The 27,500-nt window shown below is 44.5% G+C and overlaps 1 protein-coding gene across 6 annotated transcripts in view; it reads right to left on the minus strand.

Annotated features, from left to right (window-relative positions):
- MAGI3 (membrane associated guanylate kinase, WW and PDZ domain containing 3) overlaps positions 1-19,519 on the minus strand; it is a 74,996-nt gene extending 55,477 nt beyond the window's left edge. For 3 of the 6 annotated variants that reach the window (XM_069771773.1, XM_069771778.1, XM_069771777.1), the window contains exon 1: positions 19,113-19,519. In XM_069771773.1, coding sequence (XP_069627874.1) covers positions 19,113-19,434 — 322 coding nt within the window. In that variant the 5' untranslated portion in view covers positions 19,435-19,519. Of the gene's footprint in view, positions 1-1,403; positions 1,819-19,112 lie in introns of those variants that run through there. The other 3 variants (XM_069771774.1, XM_069771772.1, XM_069771775.1) reach the window with 2 other exon arrangements.
- Between the last annotated feature and the right edge of the window lie 7,981 nt (positions 19,520-27,500).

A 27,500-nucleotide genomic window follows, 5' to 3' on the forward strand; every position in this document is an offset into this window, starting at 1 on the left:
ACCTTGGTATGACATACCCACAACACAGTCAGCTCTTCGGCAACACAGATGGTTGAACTGATGTTGTCAATGTTTTAAGCTCAGAAAATGCCTTTTTTTTAAAATTATTATTATTATTATTTCCCCATGCTGTGTTTACTGTTTTACATATGCCTCTGACTGCCAAGGAATTGTTAACTAATCACCATGAGATTCATTTTGTTAGTACACAGATGGGTACTTGGTCATGCAACATCTGCTTTTCAGCATTTCTTTTTCACAGCTATCAGTAGTTTGTAAGAAAACAGCCTCAGAGTATGTCAGTATGTGGAAAAAGAAGTTGGTAACTAACAGCTATTAAAACATAAACCTTCAGATTAATAATGAACCCATGTCTCTTACAGAATGGAAAGCCCATCTAGACCAGACATAAACACGTAAGAGACATTCCGATTTCCTCATTGCAAGGCATTTATTAAAGATTGCTGCCACTTCAGAGAACATAATGGGAATAATGCACACTCCTGGAGTCATGCATCTCCAACCAGTCTCCCTCCCAAAGCCCAGCTCACCACCTCTCCTGCGGAGATGAGCTCTGGCTGCATGCCCTGCTGGCAGCGCCGACTGTATCAGAACTGCTACACAGAAGAGCAGCCTCACGCTGAATTCGGCAGCGGGAAGTTGCATTTTATAGAGTATTCTGGCAATCACTTCTCAAGCGCTTACCAAAACACCTCCTGAGGACTGACCGCAGAGTCAGACAGTTGCCCATCTTCTGACCAAAGCCACTTAGCTCCCTTGGCCAGCAGAACGTGACAGCACTGAGCAACTTTGAAAAGATGCATTTGCTGCCTCTCCTCTGTGCTTTTACCTGCTAAACGTTATCAAAAGAAGCTTAAAAAAAGAAAACTGTAAAATTTCCAAAGAAAGTTTTTACAAGATAATCTTAAGAAATGCTTCTGCAATAAAGTTTTTGGAACATCTGCATTTGAGAGACTGGCAGATTAAAAAAGGGCAAATAACCTATTCATTAAAAGGATAAATCTGGTTTTCATAACCAGAACTTACTGAACATTAAAGAAAACTCACTCTTTCATTGCCACCTATGCTACTTCTAAGTATACACCACAGGTCAATTCTGCAGCAGATTAAGTTCTAGCTGGCACATGTCAGCATTTGTTCACCTATCGAGAGGTCATTCTGCATGGGGAACACAATAGCTATATTTCCAATTATTTTTAGCCTCTGAACAAACTTCTTCTGCTACTTTAAAACATGCTATAAACTAGAACTAGTTGAAGCAGAGAGAAAAAGCAAGGACAGCAACTTCATAGCAAGGTAACCTCCATTTTTATTTTTACTCTGTGCTTTCCCTCATAAAAACAAGCCTATGTAAGCCATGTACAACCATACTTAAAACCAACCTGATTTTAGAAAGTCCTCATGCGCCATTGCTGCAGTCAGATACAAGTCGCACGTATCACTTCACTTGTAGTCAGCTTCCAAGCCACCTACTTTCTCTTCCCCAAGTACAATAAATGGCCACAAAATAGACATAGCAGCAGTGAAAAAGAATCAGCATCTAAAGAACAGGGCAGAAAATAACTGCTCCTCAGCAGATGTCTACAACAACTGTGTGGATGACAATCTATTAGATTCAGTGATTAACTTTCGCCCGTAGCTTTCGGTTTAATTTTTGCCCCTGGAAGTTCGGCACAAGGTAGATGTCGTAGGCAAAATAACAACATTTGTATAGACTAGGAGTCAGAAAGGATCATCCAGTTACAATAATAAAAGTTTCACATTTGGAGCGCTTAGCTCTTGGATTGCAGTGCATTCGGCTCAGGAAGCTTGCCAGTCATCATCTTTATGCAGCTGTCTCCAAAGGCTGGACTCATTTATATCTGCTTAAAGAGCTCACTAAATTCAAGACTGACACAGAAATGGAATTCTCATAAGAAAGCACTTCAAATAAAAAGACAGCTTTGAAGGCAAAGCCAAATCTAATTTCTGTTCTCAATTCACAATCAATCAGAAGGCAGCTATGGATGTACACCCCAACAGGAAAACCCAAACTGACAGCACAGTAGTTTTTTCCTGTATTTATTGCATCATTCCCTTTTCTGTCATCCTTGTCTGACCGTATAGGTTCTGCAGTAATCTCTCTGAAATGCTTTACTATCGCCAGAGCACAGCATTTCATAGAGCAGGTATTTCTGTTACCCACAGCAGATACTTATTAAAATGCTTCCTTTCTCCTTGCTTCCAGGACACACAGATGAACCTGAAGGTAGAGTTTGAAAAGGTTACCTTTTTCATTTGAATACAAGTATATGATATACATACAGCTAGATGATGAAAAACTACCCTGCACCTATGGTTCACAAGAATTACATCAAGCAAATCTGAGAGCAGGTACCTGTCCTAACAATATTCATCATCTCACAAAACTGTGACTGGAACGTAGTCAAGTTCCTTCCTACTTTTACTCATCATATCAAGTCAGAATCAGGTAGCAATTACATAGCTAGCACCTGATTGTTACTAAACAAAACCGTTTAAATTCCAAAATTCACCGTTCAGTCCCCATTGGCAGCTATACAGAAACAGCAAAGAAAAGAAACCAGACATCTTGCTGCTCAAATAAATTATGTGATGAAACAGAGATTAGCTTGTCTTTATCTGCCAGTTTAAATTCTTAATAAGACACTAACGGGGTTTTCCTGAAGGCACTGTCAGAGCAATCAGGTGAAACCAATGCTGCGCGTGTTTGGTAAGCTCGGAAAGCTCAGCACCCTGTGCACTGTGTGCAGTGGGAGGGTTTGCTGTGCCGGGAAGAGTATTACTGGAAAGGGGCGACTGCTTAATTTGCTACTGTAAACAAATAAAAAAAAAAAGGCATGTCCAGCATGCAGGCTAAGAATAAATTTTTAAGAGCAAAATTTCAAATATCCTCTGCTTCTAAATTTGTTTTGCAGCGTTTGCAGTAGCACTGAGGTCCAGCTAAGTCTGCAGGCATCATTTCAACTTCCTGCTTTGTATCAGATGCACATTGTTACTTCAAAAAGCAGGTATTTTTATCTCCACATATTTGTTAAATGTAAGAAAAGCCTCACACTTTGCATTTAAAACTTGTACTGCCAGGTAACAATGAACACTAAATCTTTCCAGATCACTGCAAGCAGCCTCAAGAAAGGGCCCAGTTATCATGTCCCAATTTCAAATTCTTTAGATAAGATAGAAGTTCTGTCAAAGAACTGGGTTGTTTTTTTGTTGGGTTTTTTTTTGAGAACAGAGTTATTGTTTTTCTTTGCCATTTCCTTAATACCCAACATCTCTGCAACCACACATGCCAGGAAAGGCAACAGACCTCCAAGAACATAGTTCAATTAGGAAAAAAAAAAAAAAAGTCAGATGTATTTGCCAAGAGGCAATAAATAACAATTTCAGAACAACAAATTTTATGCCCCCTGAAGGTGATTCAACAAAGCAGAAACTGATTTAAGTCTTTTTTCTCTTTGCTGTATTTCTCCCAGTATAAGAAAAAAAAAAACCCAAACCAAAAAAAACAGTCCACAGAAAGAACTTCCTCAGGTAAAAACCCTTTTACTATTCCTACAGCATGACACTTCACATTACGTATCAGAGCTTGATGCCTGAATGGAAAAATATCCTATTTTTAGTAGACTTTTAACTGAGAGAAAAAATAGAGAATAGTTGGCAGTTTCTGAATACTTTAGGACTTCCTTGTGGATATACTACATGCACTTGTGTACAAATACAGGCTGATAAAAAGGTTAACGAAGACCCCAGGATCCCATCCTCAGGGCCACCATTGCCCCCAGAAGGGCCACTGGAGCCTGATGAAAATCATTCCATTTTAAGCAGTGTTCAGCACCACAGGTTAAACAGTAGCCTATCCACAAAGCAACTTTCATTTTCATTCCACATTCCCTTCCTCTGCAAAGACAAGAGAAAGCCAACACCCTCCTGCTTCCCAACAGACACACCTGTCTCGCCATTTTTTTGTTACTGAATCTGTGCTAAAATCAGACTGTTGCATGGCCAAAGTTTATTAAATTTATGCAAATCACAGCACAGTAACAGCATTCTCCAGTCTCCAGAGAGTTCTAATTCTCAGTACTTGGGATAAGGAATCATCTGAATAGCACAAACGCTTCCAATACTTCTTTAAAAAGCAACTGTCAGTTCTGATGGCAGACAGCTAATTACAGGAAAACAGCTTTAAATGAAGAACTACGCAAATCACTTATCTATGCTTATGTTTAAAAAAATATGCTAAGAACATTGTTTCAACAACACAAATACCCATGATTTACAAACATTTGTACCTCCAGGTTCAAACCACAAACTGTATGTTCCGCCAAACCCAGTGCGGACCCTGACACCAACAAGGGCTCACCAACACCCGCCGACAGGGAGACACCAAATGCTAACCGAGCTCTGACCACAGGCCATCTCACCCACCCTCTGATCTGTCTCCAAAAATACCCTTAAACTTCACTCACCACCTGAGACAAATCAGTCTGAACGACACCTAAAATGGCACCTGCGTTTGCATGTGAGCTTACAGTGACATTATTCTTTACTCACCTGGATTACCTGCACCCTCTGTACAACAGAGGGCCCCTGGAGCAGGAGACAAGCAGTCACCACACTCTCACTACCATGTGCAAGTTATTTACTAAGGTAGAAAGATTAATATGGAAGATTCATATTAATAAGGCTATTCAGTTACCAAAACTAAGTGACAGTGAAGTATTTTCAGCGCAGTCCTTACAGCTGAGCAGACAAATGTACCTTTTTCCCCTCAGGTTACTCTATTCCACAGTGACAAAGCAGCAGATTTATGCTCTAAACCCAAACCTCATTTTGAATCCCTACACTTTACATAAGGGTTAAGAAAGATGTCCCTGGCTAAGGAAGACCGACATATCCCGAAATATTTTGCAGAACAGAGCAGAACAAAAAGATGTAATACACAATACAGCGTAAACAACATTCAGTCCACTGCAATCATTTGCTATTTTGATGAACATTAAGCACCCTGCCCTAATGAATTCATTTAAGTACTAGCAGCATTTCCTAATGGGCATTAATTAAACTTTTCCAGCATCTCTACCTTCACCAGAGAAAAGTAATTACTCACTGCTGTCCTACAGAGAGGGAAATAAAATCCACAGGATTAGGGGTTTTTTTATATTGAGTAAGTAGGGCAGATAGGAAAGCCTGCAATTTAGAGGCAAGTTGCTGTAGTTTGTAATGCCACGACATGAGCGATACTTCAGGCCTTGCATTGAGTAAAACTATTTTCCTGCTGCCTGTAAATAAGCCACAAAACAGGGTTTAATAATAGTACATAGGTCTGTCAAGGGCGTGACCAGTTGTCTTTTTCAAGATTCTAAGAGGACACAGCCTAAGCCAGTTAGCTGTTACCTCAGCTATTCTGTATAGTTCAACCACCAGCTGCATATACCCATCAACATTTCATACCTTATCTATCAGTGAATACATTTTTAAAGTATTTTATTCATAAATATGGCATATTAATGCTTCTATAATAAGCCATTTAAAACAAAAAGTACGTGCATGAGTGGCATCTGAAGATGTCAGAGATCTAGAACAATGGACAATATTTATTCATACAAAACTGTTTTATACAATAGGGACCAACTCTCAATATGAAATAAAACCACAGCAATTTTGTCTTAAAACTTATGTAATTAGCATTTTTTGTATATACCAAACACAATGCATTAAAGTCCATATTACAAATGTATCTGCCAAGGAAACACTGTCAACTTGAAACAGAGACAAGGCAATAATATTTCAAAATATTGCTCAACAATGGAACACTATTTTTGATTACTTATTGGTACTTCCACTCCATGGAACCCACAGTACTAAGCAGTTTTCACAAACAAGTTCTCCCTGCACCAAAGCATTTACAATCTAATCTCACTGCAAAGAAGATTAATGAAATTACTGAGCAATAACAGTTTCAGCAACAGAGGTAAAAATACTTCCCTGGCAGTTTTGGTCAGCTGATTTCTGAGGAATTCTTTAGACCAATAAAAGACAAAACAAGCCATTAAACATCATTCCCTGGGATTAATATAGGGCTCTGCCTCTCTCTTACATAACAGGATTCTGCAATTCCCCCCAAGTACATGCATTAGGAGGAAATCATTTCCACAAACCTAAAACTTTAGGGCTTAGTTATTTCCTGATAGTTCTGTGGTTTTAGATGTTAATCCTCTTGCATTTAATGAGTAGTACCAGCAAACTCTGCTTCTGTCTATTGCAAGAAGGTCACAGTAAACTTGGCATATAAACAAAACAAAGTTGCATATACTGGCAATGAAATCTTAAAGAGGGTGGGAAGGCTTGTGTGGTTTGGGTGTTCTTGTTGCTGTCTATTTGAGCAAAAACTGCGTCAAAATTACTTAAAAATCCACCTGTGTCCTTAGCTTTTTTCATACAAATCACTTAGCACAGGAGGGAAATACTTAATCAGCATGTTGACTTACACCGAGTTCAAATTATTTGTCAATGGTTTTCTGTTTTGTTTTTTAATAATGTCTGGAAAAGAAGAAATAAACTTACACACATGCATCTCTGTAGTCAGCTGCAGGAAAAAGCTGGTAGGCCACCAGCTGTGCAAACATAAGAAATGTGCGAAACAGAATAAACCAGCCCTATTTCTACTTTGGTTATACTTTTGTTGTGATCTTCCAAAAAGTCTTGCAGGGAAAAGGAAAACATATCAAGACAGGTAGTTCTACCTTTTGTTTCGATTTGTTTTTAAGAGAGTGATTTTTCCTACCCAAACTCACTAAGTTTTATGCTGGACACCGCTCCCCCACTATGTGCTCCTTTCAGACTCCAAAATGCATCCCCAAGACACTATGCACATTACTTTTTCCTAAACATTGGCTACAACTACAGCAACTATTTAAGAGATACATTACTTTTTAAAGAGGCTTTCTTTACTAAATTAGACAGCAAACCACCTAGTCATCTAAAGATTATATATACTTCATTTTAACTTTGTTAAAAACATCACACAAATCAAAAGCACAAAGTTGCCTATCAGTTGCTTTGTCTAGTTCTTTACAACTTTTACTACCAGTCTTCACCACCACAGGAATTTTATTTTCAACGACCTACAAGAATAATTTCTTTCTGCTTAACACCAAGTCAGATAATTTTTTTTCTTAGGATATCAAGAATTAAAACTGGTTTAATTATTTGGATTCACCCAGCTGCCTGATTTCATGAGTTAAGAAAGAGATACTTGCAGATGCTCTAAGAACTACTCAATTGCAGATCAAATACCTCAGGCCATATTTTAAATTTCTTTCTGGGAATCTTTTTGGTCAATCACCAGAGGCTGCACTGCTCTGTTAGACACCCCACAGCAGTGGGTCTCAGCTTGCAGCCACTGAAGACTGAAGTGCCCTGAATAACTCCCACGGTGTTCACAAAACATTGAAGAAGAGCAGACAGATTAAAAATGGGCTTAATTTTGCCACACAAGACTTGGTGACACTGGAAAATTCAGACAAACGAGGTGACAGTTAATGCTCTAGAGCAAAAGCCACTTTCTACCCTAACACTATTTCCACTAAAAACTTAACTTGATAAACTACATCACCGTATCAAACGGTAATTAAGCAGCCACGTCAGATGGAATTTTTTCTCTCATCTGTTCTTTCATCAACATGAAAGGAGATTTTTTTAAAAACATGTTTCTTCTAGCTAAGCACAAAACTGGTGCATATGCCACTGTGCACCACTCCCACCTTGGTCAGGGGGATCTGCCGAGATAGCTCTCTCCACCGGCACTCCAGACCTGCCAGCATTCCACCTCGGCACCCTGCAGGACCCTGGGGACACCGACAGCCAACTCTTACCCCACCACAACTGCGGCACAGCATTTCCACATCGAAGCCCAGCACTCACACTCCTGCCCACCCAGCCGCAAGCTGCAGAAGAGCACGTTGGGAGACCTGCACCTTCTCCAAGCCGAGGGAAAGGAGGATCCAAGAAGATGGCATGATGCCATGGCTGGAGCGGACTCCAGCAGAGCACTGCAGAAGAAATCAGCTGCCACGGACTCCTGGAGGCAAAGCCCGAGGCTGGTCACAGCCTTTCCCCTTTCCCCCATACTAGTACGCCCCATTTTGCCACAGAGCATGCAAGACTTGACTAACCCTTTCGAAGGGCAAACAGATGGCTCCTGGCAAAATGGTTCCCAAATTGCATGCTACATCCATTGCCTGCATGCTGAAACAGTCCTTAACAGGAGAGACACAATTTGAATCCCAAAACATAATAGCGAACATTGAATTGCTCTCAAAATACAACTGCAAAACAATCCTAGTCCAAAGGAAATTAATTTCTCTAAACGTTTTATCAAAAAACCTCTGGCAAAGGCAACGGGAGCATTTCGGTTGAAACTCAGCACTAAATACAATCCTTTATATTCTCTACATTCAAAGCTTGATACACAGGCTAAACCACCAAGTATCGATGGTTGTTTTCAGAGCAATTTTTGGCAGATGACTGCACAGATCTCCGGACTTGCATTTTTAAAATTCAAAATGGCCTTCAGTGTTCTTTATAGCTCAGAGAAACTGGCCGATGATGTATACCTCAGACTGCATTTGATTACCAGGAGGTAAACAACACTGGAACATACCAACCATTCATTTTTATTTCTAAGACATGAGATCTTTATTCATATTTGCACTACAAAGAAGTGAAGGCCTAAAAATGCATGTGGGTTTTTAGTGGGGTGGGTGAGGAAGGGAGCTTGTTTTTAATTTTAAATGACTATGATGTTTAGTCTATGATGCATCTTGAATTGAAAACTTCTGAAAGTGTTTTTATGTAAACCTCTAATAGTCTGCAGACAGCTACTGAACATTGTAAAAGATGGAGTAAACATCACCCCAGTTCACATCTTCCAGGTGTTTGAATGACTGTTTTCAAGAAAAGTGGTTTCTTTAAAAAAAAAATTACTTCCAATTTCCAGTTCTTTATTTCCTATTGTTAATAAGCTTCATAAATAAACCCCAGGAACACCCGGGTTCTCTCTCACATCTGCAGTTACCTCCTCTGTCGCAGCGTTTGCAGCGGCCCTTGGGCAGTCACCCTGCACCGCAGCAGCAGCCCCGCAGCACACCGCGCTGGACGCCGGCACATGCAAGGGCGCAGTCAGATGGCCATGCCCAGCAGGACAGCCTGCTGCACCTGTGTCGAACGGCACACCGAACAGCTGGGGGGCACATTAGAGCCGAGAAATGACCAACACACCCTGCAAAGCAAACACGTCAGGCTCCACCGGGCCAGAGTTTGCCGAATAGGCTGCCCACGAGGCGCAGCTCTCCCCAGGCACGCAGCCCACGCACGCTCTGTTCACCAGCCCCGAGTGCCCAGCAGCTGCAAGGAGGCCCCGGACCCTCTGCCACAACAGCAGCTCTTTCAAAGGCATCTGTGCCAAGCTCATCCAATATATTTATTGTATATAAATATATATACAAGTATATACATTCATAGTCTGACAAAGGAAGGACAGGAGGATTGCCATGTCCCCGCTTCACCCGAGAATCCCAGGTGACATCCAGCAGCAACACGTACCCCAGGGACCGCCCCTGGCACATCACACACCTGAAGATGCATTTCCTGCCATCACGGATTATCTGCTATGGGTTACGGCCTCGTACCTGTACTGTGAGAGAACGAGCAACTCCTAATCCTGCTCTTTTGTACTGTTATTGCATATTCCCACTCCTCGTACTTATTTCCTTTGTGTTGTAATTCCACCTTTCTCTGTCTCACCACACACAGGAGTTTTTCCAGGCTGGTGATCTCTTTCTTTGCATCTGCTCTACTTCTGTCTCTTTGAGATAAGGTGAGCAGTCATCCTCAAAGTAGTCCCTAATATTATTTGCATAAATTGGCAACACCAGTTTGTGACTCACATCTCCCACATTCCCCACTGGATCCAACCTGCCCCATGCGTGTCAGCTCAGGCACCTGCGCCACAGCGGAGTCAAGGTGATGCTACTGGCTTCTTCTAAACACCCAGTGCCAGAGATGGTCCTGGATGGTCTCAGCCCCACCAAACCCATTTTTGTACAAGTACAATGCAACCATTGTTGTAGTCAGATTTTGGGTTAGGTTCTCATGTTAGGGCAATACTAGTCTGGACTTTTAAGAATGCACATTCTCTATATCCAAACGCAGTGGATTTAAGAACAGACAACTTTAGTAACAGATAATGCACACAATCACATTAACCTTGTTGATTGCCTTTACCACCTTTTTGAAAGAATACTTCATTATCATGCAGATGGAAATAATGCATTTCTAGACAGCAAAAACCAGAATACTTCTGATGTTTTTATCGCATTCACAATCCATATTCATAAGACACCAGCTGTTAGTCTGATTATATTTATTACCAAAAGTCAGTAATGAAACGGCACTGAAGCAGAACACAGTTAGAATCAATACTCATGTGTACCATGATCTGATAGATCTAGATTCAAGCTTTACATTTTTTTTTATATAGCTAACTGAAGAGATACGCCAATCCAGAGCTTAAAGTAATTAACTTTTTAACCGTCTCTCAGTAAAATAATTTACAGTAGATCAAGCTATACAAACTAGACTCCTATTCAGCAAGGGAAGAGTGACACAGGACAGACAGTAAACACGCTAGTGATTTTCAATTTGAAGAAGCTACATTCAGCTGAAAACAACCAATTCATGAAAAATAACAGGCTTGAGAAACACATATATTGAAAAGTAGCTTTAAGCAAGCATTTTAAAGGTAGCTATGAAAACACACTTTAAAAGCTCACCATTAGAGAAAGCCCAGAGTTACATCTAACAACCTTGGTGTGCTTTGCAAATGAAAGTACGTTTCCACATAAGAACGTTACTTTAACACAATGCATTTGCACATGACAAAAAAACAACAGCAACACAAGTATGAACAAAAGATTGCTATGATTGTATTTCACACTGAAAGCTACGCCTAAACTAATCACAGAGCACAGCTACATGCAACCACCCATATCAGCATCTTAAACAGCAGCACTGAGGGACAGCTTGTACATAGGTTCTAGCAGCCAGTACAGAAAAACTTATGTAAACCACAGCATCCTTCGACTTGTTGCACCCACAGTGGCAATCCCCTTTTCTCCATTAGTGCCTTTACAGTCTCCTTGATACTACGCTGACAAATGCCCTTCCTAGGATACTCCCCTTTTCACCAAAAGTAGATGCTCTTGCTTTTAAAAATGATTAGCTTGGAAGCCAGCCCATAGTATTCAACTACTGCTGGTATGTCACCTGGGAGCAGCTCCTGTTCCCACTGTGACCCACTCAGGGCCAAAAAAAAGATTAATTTAACAAAGATTGAAATACTAATTAGCAACTGAGAAGATTAATTACTTAGGATTCTGTTTTCAATGATGGTGTAACAGATCAATACAAGTCTGCAATCTTCATACTGCATCTTCCCCCCACCTTCCGTTCAGCAGAACTAAATAAGGAATTTTTCTCAAATAGAAAGAGCTCATATTTTTCTTAATCCAAATCTAGTACTCTCAGGAATACTATTACTTTGAAGAAGAAAATTGTTCCTGTTCAGGGAATAAGATGTGATTTAACTAACAGCCCATGAATGCGACAAGATATTTCTTAAAAGGATGCATCATGAATTAAAAACAAGAAACAGAAGAATTAATTCAAAGACCTTAAAACAGAGCAACAATCAAAACTAACGTAATTTTCTCAGCTGTCAATCTGAACGTACAATCCTTGTTATATTTTAAGATTTTTTTTAAAGAATTATCAGCTGAAAAGTATCTTGAAGCAGATGTTTCAATAATAAAGGAGCATGGTGCATAGCAAGTTATACAAGCAAAGCTTGTTTACTTCAGGAATTTTCTAAAAAGACAGTTTAGTTTTAAAGTGTCTTTGTTTTATAAAAGGAAAATGAAAATTCTTGTAAAAAAATTAAGGAAATTTTATCTTCTAAGAGCAATAAAAACCAGCTATTTTCTACAACTGACTAGCATTTCATTAAAGCCAGCCAAGAATTCAAAAGCAATACCTAGATAAAAATTATGAAGATGAAATCTGCTGTTGAAATCATGGCTTCTAATAAAGGTTCATATTTATTTCATTCTTGGCTTCATTCACATAGAAGAGAAAGCCTCCTGCCATTGTAGAGTAGTGGCAAAATTACAGTTTCAAAGATTTTAAACAAGTTCTATGCTGGCATGTAAACCTAAGTTTTTGGGGGGGTTTGTGGTTTTTTTTTTAAATAGAAAAGCAACATAAACATATATGCAAGAATTTCAATCAAAACCGTCTACCTGAATCGGAAATATTTCCTTCCAGGAATAACTGGAATACAAGTGCTTGATCATTCAGTCCTAGTGAAAATCCCACTCCCCTAAAGCAGGGGACCCAGACACAGAGGAGGTGGGTTTGGAGAAGAACACTGACTGCACTACCTGCTCTGCCACCAGCTGCAGGTAAATGCCGGCCTTACTCTACACTATTCTACTGGATCTCTCCTGAGACACATCAACGAATGGTACAGGAAAGAGAATGGCTCTCCTGAAGGGAACAAAAAAGTACAAATTAAAACCATGGTGTTAAGCAGCACAGTAGCAAAAGCCACATGAGGCCTCGTTATCATTTGAAACTAACACGCCAAGAAAGAATAGAATAATTAGAGCGCATTTATGGTGAAATCATTAACACAGTACTCATCGCAGTAAAATTTAAACAAAGGAGTATGTGAAAAGGAAAGGCAGTATGTTCTATGCCAAGAATAATATGTTTATATAAAGATGAATATGAGAAACAAGATTATAAATTACATGCACATACTAATACCCATCCCTTGGCAAGTTCTTGACAGTCCTCTGCATCCACACATCTGAGACGCAAGCTAATAGCTTTTTGTGCAAGGCAGCACTCTCAAACTGCTGTAGGACACACCACTGCTACTGCCAATGCTTTAGAGAAATGACAGCCTCCAGCAGAAAGCATTTCTTGTTCAGTTTTCCTTTTCAAGACTGCACATCTGTCTCCTGCCCAGTTTCATGAAACTGGGATAACTTACACATTCATTACAGCAACCCTATATGTTATCGGCTTTTCTTAGTGTGGTAAAATGAATCAACCTTTCCTTCTTTCGTATAAAAATGGATCAGTTCCCCATGCACTCTCAAGCGGGGAGGGCAGCTTTCCACGGCAGCATCCAGCAGCCCTCCACCTAACACGCATCAAGGACTGAAGGACCTGAGCTAGCTGCCTCAACTTCTCAGACAAGCAGAGTAACACATTAGTCTGTTTAATCACCGAGCTGGCCTACTGCCAGCTTCCAGAGAAACACAGAATTAGGGTAATGCCTTTCCTCGGAGAGGCAAAATTATCCTAGTGTGTACTCTGATCTCTGTTTTAACACGGCACATTTAGAATTCATGTGATTTTGCGAAAACAGCCTCGGAGTGCGGCATGCCCTCCTCTCTGCCTTAATTGCCAAACATGCAAATGTTTACCCCCACATGGAGGCTTTGTACCTACCTCAAGCACAAGAGAAAATGTAAATGAACCTTATATACTCAGCTTCGAGTATTATGTCTCAAGTGCTGAATCCTGATCTGAGTCACTGTATTTGTCATCACCATTTTCATTCATTCTGCTTCAGAGAAGGGACCCCCTGCAGAAGCCGACTTCTAAACATTTCCATTAACTCCTGTCAGTAACAGAGGCATTCAGGATCGATCACCATGCAATTTTAGAGTCACATGAGAAACGCATCCAGAAGTAAGTTGTCTTCTTGTAAGCTTGTACTAGATTTTGATCAGGAGAGCATTTTGGTAAGATAAGGCCTTGCTAGCACCAAGATCCTCAAGTCCCAAGAGCATTACCTGATTTAGTGAAAGATACTGACTCGAAAAAATTAGTTTGGTACTGAGAACTTCAGAGTAGTACATCCACCTGTCAATCATCTCATTCTCTGTACTAATGCATCATAATTCAAATAAAGCAATAGATCTGAAGTAGGTAGTCACGTCCAAAGGCTGCAGACTATGGTTGAGCACACACAAAGCAGCAACATGCATCAGCTTCGGACTGGGGTGTACTGTATGTATTGTAAATGGCGTGAAGGACTGAAAAAATAAAGATCCTATGAGTTCTGTGAGTATGAGCTGGGAAGTCCTCCACATGGCCCAGCCAGGAAAAAAAAACATCAAAGCACAAACTGGCAACTTCCTGCAGGCCAGGCAATGCAGACCGGAGGTAAGGAATAAATGCCTCAGTCAGGGAAGAGCTCCAGCCACAACTGTGGACATCAGCTACGAAACAAATACACAGGAAAACAAGGTTTAATAGTTTCAAGAGCACTGAGACTAATAAAAAAAAATTTAGCCTGAAGGGGACTTTTCATCATTTTACATCTTGCTGTATTTTTTGATTAAAGATCAGTTTTGACACAATGGAGCCAACATGCATTCTCTCAATAATCAAGGGACAAAACTATGTGCTCTGGAGGCGTTTCTCAAGGGGAATAGCTGCAAGACTCTGCCCGTTTCTTCCCAGATGCTAGTTATAGTGGCCATGAAACCATAATAACTGCCACAAAGTGGCTGTATTCATCAAAGCTCCTTAGTTTGGAAGGAAAACACATTCCTTCCTACATAGTATCTGGCAACTCAAGCTGCAGAAAGAGGAACTTGCAGATCATCAGTAATTTTTCTTACTTTAAGTCTGCAACCTAGTTTTGATGTATTTTGGCTACCATGCTGCTATGAAGAAAGAAGGCATTCAAAGTTACATCGATGAGTATGCTAGCAAGCAGGCTCGCCTGCACATACAAACATCTTTCTGGCTAAATCTGAATGCTGTATGCAACTAGTAGGTACCTTTAGAGGATGAACTTAGCACTCAAAGACAATGGATTTGACTAAAGCAAAATGCTTTAGTTTTTCCTTAACTGAAAGAAAAGAACCTGCCGCAGCGCCAGCTAGTTACAAGGCTGATGTACTAACCCGAGCAACACTGGACAGGGAAGGTCCTCGAGCCACATGGCAGCTGTCGTTTGGATGCATGTAAGCAGGCGATTAGCTTGAAACCAGCACTCACCAAGTGTGGCTAGAATACAAATGCACTCATAATGATGAGCTGGCCTACGTTAGCATGCGTGCAAATACATACAAATATCACATTGCACAAAAAGCCTTATTTCTCTGTACTGGTGTTTTGCTTATCTGATCAAGAGGATGATGAATTACACAAAAATAGAGGTATGGTTATAATCTCAAACATCAACTAGAACAAAGGGATATCTAACTTTTAGACAACTCAGATCCCTAGCATCAGTCCAGGTGTACTGGCAGAGAGCTTGAGACCAGCCTTCTGCAGTTTGCTATGTTAACCCTTATCGATTCCGGAACCAAAGATTTCCCAGCTAGCCTGCATGCACCTGAGCCAGACCTCTGGGACATGGCTGTGGCACTGACGACACTCACCCCCAGCCTGTGGCACACTGGTCTTGTTCTCCCACCTCAGCAAGTAAGGACAGAGCAAGAAAGGGAAGGACAAATTTCTTCATCAACAAAATGGTCCATCATTTGCGATGTGCAGTTAACAGATGGCGTTCAAATTAACATTCATATCTTTCAAGTGTCTTATCAAACAAGACTAAACAGCATCTTGAAATTTCCATTTTAAATTTTCTATGAGCTTGCTAGAAGTATCACAGACAGATTTTACTGCTGTCAACTAAAGCTGTTGCTGCCTTTAATGAAGGACTACATCGCTACTTGAAATAAAGCAGTCCAGTCCCCCAACATGCTGTTCAAGGCCATTGGGACACCTGCACAGACTTCACCTTGAAGACGCAGCCAGCTCCTAAACACCAAAGTTGTCCTTCTAAAATGCAGCAGCAGACCATGAGCTTCAAAGCCTTATGCACACCCTAAAATTCAGAGACAAGGCGACAAATTCCTCAGTGTTGTGGTAAAGACCCCTCAAGTTGGATCCCCTCAGACTTCTGTCCCAATAGCACTCAAATCTGAAGTGCCATCAGGCACACAAAGGCCGGCTAGCAGAGGCACTCCATGCCTTTCAACACGACGGTTTAATCTGAGAGAATAGGTTTGACTGGAGAAAAACATGAAACATGGGACCTTAAAAACCAGTAATGCAATTACAGGTCTCTCAGAATTCAGACATGTTATGAGCGCACCACAAACTGCTGGCTCCCCAGTCCTCGCTCCCATCACCACCACCACCCGCACAACCCCTCGCATCTTCCCAGCTGCCTTCCCAAGGTCAGCAAGTCTGGCTTGCTCTGGATCACAAGAGGTAGAAGGGAAGCCAAATTCAAAGTCACAGGTCTTCACAGAGAACGCCTTGTCAACAACTTTCCTAATTACATATACTCTAACTGGAATTCTGCCATTAAGCACTACTGTGGCAGTCTTGTAAAAAAAAAAGCCCAAGAAAAACAGTATGCTTTAAAATACTGTATTTAAGGACACCAAGTCTAACACAGAAAATTACTGCAAAATCATCTGATGTGGTAAATAAGCTTGCAATATGTTCCAGTATGGGAAAAATTGCTGGATCTGAAGCTTCAGTTTGATTTGTTCCAAAAGTTATACAAAATCAGCACAAAAATCCTAGTTCTCTTTTTACAACTCAACCTAGCCTTCAGTTTACAAGTTCTGGATGACTATGCTAAACAGCACAGGTCTTTGCAAGACTCCAGCAGTAGTTTCCTTCTGTTGAGAAAACCATTCCTGTATTTTAACCAGTTACTAACCCACAGGAGAATTCTGCTCTTAATCTCTCAGCAGCTACACTACCACACAACGCTCACTCGGCAAGAGCCTTATTCAAAGTCTGTTCATACCTTGCTGAAAGTCTGTTTGAAAATGCACTACACCAAAATACTTGGATTTTATTAAAACAACTGGTGAACCTTCAAAAACTAACAAACAGACTTTCTTCTGAAAAGCAACCCACTCTCCTCATTAGATGGTATTTATTCACATGCCCAAAATTTTCATTCTTAACTACAGTTTTAACCAACTTGCTGGCATCAGAAGTCAGTCCTATTGATCTTCTGGACCCTTTTCCTATTGGCACTGTATTCCCTACCTCCTACCCCCTCCACACCACTGATGACTTAAGGAACAGACAACACACTGCTGTTTACTACTTCATATTTGGAACTCCTAAGGAACATCATGTGGCTCTGGCCATTTTCTACTATTCTATGATACTATTGTATCAATTCCTTCTAAATCTTTTCTGCCAGTTTTAACTTGACAGTTTGAGACATCTCTCTGTTATGGAAAGTCCCAGTACAAGAATACCCGTATCCCCCTCCGCAGTAAACGCAAGAAATTTCTTGGATCTTCTAACTATAGTTTCATCCTCCAAAAGCTTTCTCTTTTAAAAGAGATTTATTATTATTTTCTATATCTTAAACAATTTGTTCCTCAGGTTTTTTTTAATCCTCTTATTTCACATTTAACTTGCAGCTGTCTGTTCTTTTTTACTTTCTTCATTCAGATGGGATTTCCAATTCTGGAAATAAATATGTGTTTCAATGCCTGCCAGGCTTCTGTAGGTGCTTTTAAGGTGTGAGCTTGTTTTTTAAATTGTTTAACAGGTGATATGCATCAGGGCCAACTGCACAGTCTCTATATAGAAGATGACTTTTCATGATTGGTCAAATGAGGAAAATCTGATTTTAAATATCTATTACCAAAAGTCAAATAGCAACCCAGCAGTTGTGATGAAAGGAGTACAAGACAGATGTTAAACAAAGAAGCTGTGTAAGAAATATTATAGACTTCGGTCATAGAAATACTGGCATCAGTTGGAATTCAGGGAAAAAGGGTTTTACCAAAGACAGTTTCTTTATAACGCATCACGCTCACACCTGGATTGTCTGACCAGGAAAGCGGTAAACCTGAAGCTCGTTACACCATGAATCATTAGCTCACGTGACTGCAGGTACCACTATTCAGCATTAACCTGACACTTGGCAGGCACACCGATGAAGACGATTTTACGACGACGATCCGGTATCATTAGTTAATTAAAGTATACTCAAAATTAATCCAAATCTATGTAAAAAGAACACCCAGAGCTTGTTCTCGGTGTTGGTCTTTAGCAAATTAGAAAACCAACAGGACACAGCAATGGCATTCTCGCAAGCCACGCTCCCACCCTCCCTTCACCCGGCTCCGAGCAGCCGATCGTACAAATACCACGAAAACCCACGAAAGACCGTTCCTCCAAGTTGCGGACCCCGAACTCACCGGACGGCCGGTGCCGCGCACGCACACACGGACAGGGCGGTGGGCAGGGACCCTCCCGGGAGCGACGGAGTCACCCGAAACCTCCGCTCGGCCCCGTCAGGCGACCACCGCCCGCTCCGCCGAGCCCCGCACGGGAGTCACCTCCCCCCCCCCAAAACCACCCGAAATACAGCAGCGTGAAACCAGGCGGCCTCCTCGCCCCCGGGCTGCGCTCGGGTGCCGCAGGGGCGGGCGGGCGGGGAGCGGGCCCCCGCCCCGCCGGGACCGGCGCGCACACCCAGCGGCGCCCCCGGCCGAGCCCACCGGGACGGGACGGGCCGCCCGCCCCCGGGCTCGGGCCGCGGCGCCGGGACCGAGCCGGCGGCTCGCGGTCCCCGACGGGCCGGGGGAAGCGAGCGCCGCCCGCCGGCGCCGCGCCGGGGCGGGACTCCGGGGCCCCGCGCCGCCCGCCGCCCCACGCGGCAGCGGGGCCGCCCCCCCCCGTCCCGTTCCCTCCCCCGGCCGCCCCGTTCGGCGGAGGCGCCCTCCCGCAGCCGAGGAAACTTTCCCAGCCCGGCACCCGCCCCCCCGGCCCCCGCCGCCGCCGGGCGGGCGGGCGCTCCCGCACCCCGCCGCGGCCCTCCCGCCGCCCCGCAGGGCGCCGGCGCGGCTGGGCCTACCCGCGGCCGGCTCGGCGGCGGCGGGGCGGGCCGGGCCGCGGGTCCGGCGCGGCGCGGCCTGCGGCCGCCGGCTCACCTGGCCGCACGGTCTTGAGGCGCACGGGCTCCCTGAAGTGCCGGACGACGGCCAGCGTGTCGCGGTGCGTGAGGCCGCTGACGGGGGTGCCGTTCACCTCCAGCAGCACGTCGCCCGGCGCCGGCGCCTTGCCCGAGAGCAGCGCGGGGCCCGGCGCGCCCTCGCCGCCCGGCGGCAGGCGGCCCGCCAGGTAGGGGAACTCGCCGCGCTCGGCGCCGCCGCGCAGGAGGTCGGGGTCGGGGCCCGCCGGGCCGCCCCAGGAGACCACGCACTCCTGCACCTTGCTCAGCCAGTGCCGCTTCTTCCGCAGCGTCTTGGACATGCCGCACCACGGGGCGCCGCTGCCCGCCCCGCGCCGCCGCTCCCACCCCGGCCGCGGCTGCCGCCCGACTGCCGCCCCGCCGCGGCGGCGCCCCGCCCGCCCGCCTGCCCGGCCCCGCCGCGCCCCGCCCCGCCGCGCACTCCCCGCCCCGCCCCGCCGCGCCGCGCGCGCCCCCGCACCCCGGCCACGGCCCCGCCGCGCGCCCACGGAGCCGCCACGCCCCCGCCGCGCCCTGTCGGCCGCGCTGGCCACGCCCCCCGGCCACCGCGCCGCCGGCCCCCCCCCGGGGCGGGGCTTGCGCCGTCCGTCACGGGCAGCGCGGCGGCCGGGACGGGTCTCCTCCGCCCCCGGCCGGGCTGGGCGCCTCGGCCCCGGCCCCGCCAGGCCCCCTCCGCCCAGGGCCGCGCCGCGGGCTGGGTGTGGACTCTTGCCCAGGAACAGCCCGTCAGTCAGGGCCCGCCTCGGCCGGGCTCTCGCCTCGGCCAGGAGCACCCTTCAGCCAGGAGCCCCGTCAGCCAGGCTCTCACCTCAGCCAGGAGTCCCCCCAGCCAACACCTGCCTCAGCCAGGCTCTCCCCTCAACCAAGATCTCCCCTCAACCAGGAGCCCCCGCCTCAGCCAGGCTCTCCCCTCAGCCAGGCTCTCCCCTCAGCCAAGAGCCCTTTCAGCCAGCACCTGCCTCAGCCAGGCTCTCCCCTCAACCAAGATCTCCCCTCAGCCAGGACCTCTTCTCAGCCAGGAGTCCCCCTCAGCCAATACCTGCCTCAGCCAGGATCTCCCCTCAGCCAGGCTCTCCCCTCAACCAAGATCTCCCCTCAGCCAGGACCTCTTCTCAGCCAGGAGTCCCCCTCAGCCAATACCTGCCTCAGTCAGGATCTCCCCTCAGCCAGGCTCTCCCCTCAACCAAGATCTCCCCTCAGGCAGGACCTCTTCTCAGCCAGGAGTCCCTCTCAGCCAACACCTGCCTCAGCCAGGCTCTCCCCTCAGTCAGGATCGGATCCCCTCAGCCAGGGCCCACCTCGGCCTGGCCGGGCTGTGCTGTGTGGTGGCAGTCTGGAGAACCTCTGCTGCAGGGAGGGCCGCCTTCTCCTCTGCCGCTCTGCAGGTACCTCCCTGCATCAGCCCCGGTGCTTCACACCGTCCTTCACTCGGTGCTCAAGCAAGGTGTCCATGCACCTCGCTCCGGGCTACCTTTCCAGCTTGCATTTACTGCCTGCACAACTAAACAGGGGCAGAACACCACCCTCCACATGGCCGCCCTCGCTGGAGCCTCTTAGTTCAAAGCTGGCTTGAGCACGTCGGGCCAAAGCGGAGGTCAAAATGATGGCTACAATTTAGATACTCCTGCGAAGACATTTTTTCGACTGGAAAACACAAATCCAGTGCGTTTGCTCTCCGCATGAGCTTTTTTTATTTAGCTGTGTATCAAAGATTTCAGCAGCAATTAGCTCATGCCAGGTGCGGATTACACACCAGGTACACACCATGAAAGTCACAGCATTTAGGAGCACAGCACAGCTGTTTAACAAATGAAACATTAAAAACTACTAACCACAGGAAAGTTCATTCAAAATCAATGTCAGCACTGTAAAAGCTGAAAATTAATCCTTTGAAAGCTTTATGGTTCAAATTTGCAAATTTCTCTGCCCAGTCCTCTTAAATTGTTTTTCTCTTACTCAGAGGCTGAATTTCGCCTGCAAATCTTTTCTGACATCTACAATGTTTTAGGAGTGTCTTGAAGGCTCCAGCTGTGCCCTGTGGGCTGGAGTCCTTGCTGAGCAGTGGGGCTGCGTTAAAAAAACGGAGTCCTGAGAAGGTGTAGCATTGCCATTGTTTGCAAATAAAGAGGTGTGACTTTGCATAACTCAAATACTTCTTTCCGTTCCATAGGAGGAAATGAAGAAGACGGTATCAGCAGAGTCCAAAGAATGTTTGCTGAGTTGTAAAACAATGGATTTTTGTTTCCATTGCTGTGTCCCTGTGTTCACCTCAGTTTGCACAACAGAGGGCATTAGAAGTATCACATTTCAACATGCAATGTTTTGCAATGCTAAAAAGCAGCAAGTGGTTAATTTCTGCATAGTACAGAAACCACTAAGAAACCTGCTCATAACAAATACCAATAATTTCTGCTACTAGATGTTTTCCAGTTCTTACAGATTCCTCTACCTCTAAGGCCTGTTAGTCTATGACTTACATCGTAGCTATTACCAAAAAAGCAAGAATGCGTCCAAAGAAGTTAGAAGAATGCCAATCTTGTAATAAAGCCATGCTTGCTGGGGTGAAACAATGTAATCTAAACTTGTTTGAGGACATTAACCTAAGGTAAAGTGTCTGCACAGCCTCGCAGTGATCAGAAGGAACGTGCTCTGCACCGCCACCAGCCCCAGCCTACCGAGGTGTGAAGAATTGTGTGTTTACTGCGCACTAGCATTTGAAATCAGCAAGCTAAAAAGGGGCCATCAAAGAGACATCAGTGCTCCAGCATCTGCGGTTCATCACCTGTCATGCCATGGTGGTGGCCATCCATCTCTGCTGTTGGCATCAGCACATGTACAGACGCCATGAAAACAGGGTGCTGAGCTCTGCCACATCAGAACTACGGAAATAAACCGCTTCAAGGCAGGGCAACTTCTTGGTTGGCAGGGAAGAAAAGTTTGTTTATCACACTGCCAAAGTTCAAAGGCAATCAAAATAGCAAAAACATGTCAGACTGCTGTTTAATTAGGGCATGAAGACACACTTTCTCGGAGAGGACAGAAAGGCAATTGTGGTGTTACATTTGGACGCCTCTGAAGTCCTTCTCCTAGCACCCAACACTTGCAATGCAACTGCCTGTGCTACCTGCAGTTCATCAGTCCTCTTGTGCTTAAAGGGAAGAGACCCAGACAGAGGCAAAATACTCATGCAACACCTACACACACAAAATAAGAACAATTCCATCCTCAGCAAGGGTGAAATGAAAGCGTGTTGCACCACCACAGAGCAACGTGCAGACATTTGTATGTGTAGAAGTGTGTTATTTTCTATCCTCCCAGTGACTGGAAGTACAGGAGCTCCAGCTGTCTCACAACGATACTACCTGACCACAATGCTGTTACAGCTTTTGGGAGAACCAGCGGTGATGGTTGACTGCACTGCATTAACTGAAAACAAAAATAGTTGCCAGGGAGGAGCAGTAGGCACAGCGTTCCTCCCTAAGCGAAGCACTCATCTCAAACACTGGGTTAACAAATTATTCAGTAAGCTACGTGCCTCTAAGGAAGCATAAACAAATTGCAGTTGGATAAGAGTGGCTCAAAGCCGGGCACTTGCTATTCTGTGGACAGACATATCCAGGACTGTCTATTTGAAAACTGTGTGACCCTAAGATACAGTTATCTGAAGGCAAACTTTTAAACACATCATAAATTAACTTGTACAGGGACAAAAGCTGCCATGCAAGCAGATCTTAGCAGGGAATTTCATCAAGCTCAAAAAAAGCTTAGAGAATAAACCCAAGTCTTAATAGAGATCTGTGTCAACCGGGGCTGGCTAAGCCCTGGTGTCTGGACTCCTTACCTGGGAATGGAAAATGTATCAGCCCCAGCAGGCTGTAGATCAGTATCAATGAATGCTTCACCGATACAAAGCCGCTCCATAAATCTGCCTGTATTTAATACACACTTTGCCACAGCATGCAAATGAGAGGCAATACCAGCAAGAATAGCATTCACACAGCATTATGTCCTTCTCTCTCTGCCCCCCTTCCACAAATAAAAAGCCCCACCCTTGAGGTTGAAAGAGGCTGTGTATAGGCAGACCCCTGTAACAGAAAACATGAAAAAAAAATGACACCAAACGGTTTGCTTGCTTGATCCAAGCATCTGCCAACAGGTTAAAAGCTTGGACAACTGATGAGTCTGCCCCTGACCTGTGTTGTACTTGCTTTGCACAATGACAGCAGTGTTTAGTTATCCTCAAGCTGGGGAAAAAAAGGGGGGGGGGGGGATGGGGGGAGAACAACAAACAAGGCACTGCTGAAAGAGAGGAAATAATTTCCATCAGCAGGTGTAATGCAGATATGTATGGAGCACACCGTAATATGCTCTCAAGCACTTTTAATCTACTTTGCTGTTTCCTGTGCAGCTCACCCTCAGGAGTCAAAACTTCCAGAATAAAAAAAAAAAGTAACTACAGAGATTGCTCCACATATGCCTGCTGCAAGTGCAGTTAGTTGCTGCTGTAGCTTTCTGTGTAAGAGTTAACAAGATGAACTAAGAGGACTTGTCAAAGTGAATAAAGAAGCAGCCTATGCAAATACCCCTCAGCCGCTCGCTCTGGGACACACGAAACGTCTGCAATGTGATGTGATCAAGCACTGCAGATGCCGATGAATGCAAAGTGGGGATAAAGGCCCAGTCAAACAGTGAACTGAGAGTCACGCAGTCATACAGAATCACAGCTAAGCCTAAAAGTAGTAATGGAGCATTTCAGTCTAGATCTAGAGCTTAGTGCTTTGCAGAAAAAATCAAGGCTGGAGAAAACCAGTGGGATGCTCTGACCTGGCTTGGGGAGGCAAGCAGGACTGAGGGATTTGGACAGTAAGGATGCAGGTGCGGCAGGGCCAACGGAGTGTTTGCAGGGAGCTGTAGTGGCAGGCTGCTCATAAATTCATCTGGGTATATGCAGTCAGGGCACACTCAGGAAATGAATGCACATGCCAGCTCTCAGTGATAACTGACCCGATCTCCACTGTTACCATCATTTGGTCTTCTCCCTTCTGCATCACTAAGGGGACATGTCCTCCCTTTGCTGTGCTGAGGCACTGGGACCATTTCACATGTAGCCACAAGGCTTTTACTGTAGGCCCTTAGTCCTCCTCACCTTCTCCTGCATCGGTGCGGAGGATGGATCCTACTGAATTCATTAACTGGAAATTGCCTGTGCTGGTAATAGGATGCAGCCTTAGCTAGTGGGTGTCACAGGCCAACTCTCCTCCGCCTATGAGACTTACTGGCAAAGACCAGGCAGTTTGCAGTGTGTGCCTTCAGATGCGAACACTTCCAAAGTCTGCAGCATCCTGGGTTTAGTGAGGCAAATCTTTACTCCTTACAGCACTTCTGTACGCTGTATTGTTTAGGCTACTGCCAGCTCAGGAGTTGAACCTTTTGACTTGAACCAAACAACTTAGGAATTGAGACAAAGGATTGTTTTCTTGCTTTTTCAAGCTAGACTTGTTTGTTTGTCTACTTGCATACTGGAGGGAGGGCTTTTTGTCTGTGAATCATTAATCACTCATAGGAACAGAATTACCTGTTGCAAATGTTTCCACTTAAGAGCTTACCTAAAATAAATCAAATTCAACCACAGTTTGAACTACTACTTCTGGTACACTACTGAGATGATTTATCAGAAACAGCAGAAGCTATTGGTTTGATGATGTTTTACCATGTTCATCAATTCAGCCATTTCTCTCCATTTGGGTGTGTTTCTGATCATCACCCACTAAAATCCCTTGCTTGAACTTTCTCCTTGGTGTCAGCCTACTTCACCAGCAGCTGAGTTAGCATCTGTAAGCGGTTCAGCTCTGTCAGTGGTTTTACATCTTTAATAGGATCTGAAATATCTGTAGCAGCCTTGTCAAGTTTCATAGCCCCATTCACAGGGATTTGGGATAGCTGACATGGTCCAAAACCCTATCCCAGTATCTGCCTGATAAATGTAATCCCCAGCTCCTCTCTGATTCTTGCTACTTTTCCCCAGTCACTTTCTCCTAAACAGCTATCAGCTGCATGAGCAGCTGGGGAAACAAGGAGGAGCAGACCAAATTCATGGAGCAGCACTAAAAGCACTCTGTCTGTACACAGTCAAACTTCCCTGGAGAACACAGAAGGAAAATCCAGCTTCTGAAGAGTAGATGCCCACTCCTGTAAGTCATTGCCTTCCAGGACACCGAGAGTCCTACAGTTATTTGCTGGCCGTACTACAGCCTGCTCTTTCAGAGAGAAACTGTTTCTATGACAGCAACAAAGGTGGATTTGAACCAGTGATGGAGCGCTGAGGTGCTGTCCTGCCCTCTCCAGTTACACCAATCCTACTGAAAGAGGAGCCATCAGGGAGGAGAGGGGATTTGAGCTGCAACAACACTCTGACAGTTTTCTTTATTTCTAGAAAATAGGACGAAGGAGGAGCAGTGGAGTGTTGGGACCAGAAAAACACACATCCTTTCCCTCCTGTTCCTCCTGCGCTTGGAAGGAGAACTGGTTGCCTGCCTCTGTGAGCTGCAGCATGCACATCAGCCTTCTCTGGGGGGTCGCTCCCTGGTGTCTGAGGTGCGATTTCAGACTAACACAACTGGCCTTTTGTTTTGCTGCTATTGTAGACGTAGTGGGCTTTGTCACTTCGAGGATCTCTTCCAACCGCACTAACATTTCAGAAAGCCTCATTTGAGCAAATAAACCTTGCCCAGCTGAAGAAGGATGGCTGCATTCGTTATTCCTATCAACATGATAATTCATATCTGGTTACATTACACTATACAAAGCTATATGATTAATACATTTCTTGTCTTCCCATGATTAGTATTTAAGCAGCAGCAATGACATGCAAGGTTTTTACAGACTTATTTAGAAAAGACTGTCCCCATTCTTCCTTTTTTAATGTTAATAATGTAGTTAGAGTCTCAGTAGATCTGTCATAAAAAATATTATCAAAGGAACCTAGATAAGTGCAGAATTATTTGCTGTTTGGAAAATCCAGACACATCACAGAAAGCCATAATAACACAAAATAACTTTGATAAAAGTTTTAAAGAAAGCTTTTTTTGCAGCCCCAGCAGTAATTACAGCTCATATTGAAATAAGCTTCTTAGTGTGGGCTTAAGGTAATTTACATTTTAGTACAAGAAATCAAATAACGCACTCTGACAGAACAGACTTCACCTCAAGGGAGGGGTCATCCCGGTATTGCTACTATAGATGAAGAGCTTGGCAAAAAATACACCTAGGGTTCAGAGGAGATCTCTAGAGAGACTTCTGGCCCTCTGTTTTGCTCCTCAGCAAATGGCAGGACCATAAGGTGCTGGAAAAGGGACTCCAAGGATTATACCAGCAAAGCCCTCCCCAGGCTGCGACCCCAGACGGCCAGCACAGCTTGAGCACAAGAGTGCTCGCCCTGGCAAAACCCTCTGAGAGGGGCAGCGGCTCACTGCCGTGCTTCGGGGCTCTTGGGGATCCAGCTCCCGAGAGGATGCTGCCAGCAGCGCCCAGGGGACCCCGTCCCCATCCCCAGCTGTAAACAACTGCTGCTGCAGCTCACCCAGACCTCCCCACACTTGAGAAATAAAGATCTCCTTATTTTCCATGGCTACCATGGCAATCTTGCTGTGAAGTGCAACAGCTGAGCATCCACTAACTGAAAAATAAAGTGTCATCTTTCCACTGCACCATGCTCAGTTTCTAGATTGGGTTTCTCCATTTCCCCATAGTCTTCAGCACAATTAAGTGGCAGTGTCAGAATCAGAGGCCATTTACAAATGTCACTGTTCCTTGAAGAGCACTGGCAAGACACCTTTCTCTAAGGCTTTTTTTTTACTCCCTTCCTCCCTATGCCCAGTCATATCAGCCAGACAAAAATAACACCACTACGTTATGACATCCATAGTTCTGGAAGTCCTGTTCTATTTTAATTCAATTTAAAAATTATTGCTCTAAACACAGCGAGACAGATTTTCTAGATTCTTTTTTTCCTAGCAGTGTTTATACAGCAGTACATGTCACTGTAGACCAAAACCCGATTAGTACTTCTGTTTTTTGTTATCAAGTTAGTAGCAAAGGACTCTTTTGGAGTAAATGGAATATAATAGAAGCTTCATAGTTTTGCCATGATACTTTACCATTATCATTTAAAGCTAGTTTCTTTTGTAGTCATTAATGAATAATGACAATATAATAATCTTCAAAGCTCACCATTCCAGCACCAACCTTTCCTCTGACTTATAATTAAGATGTCAAAATTAATTTCCCTCTCAGAAAGCAGGAACTTTTCTTTCTTTGCTGATGGATCTGTTTTACAGATATCAATTCT

The sequence above is a fragment of the Haliaeetus albicilla genome, chromosome 26 (genome assembly GCF_947461875.1).
Source record: "Haliaeetus albicilla chromosome 26, bHalAlb1.1, whole genome shotgun sequence".
Lineage (NCBI taxonomy): Eukaryota > Metazoa > Chordata > Aves > Accipitriformes > Accipitridae > Haliaeetus > Haliaeetus albicilla.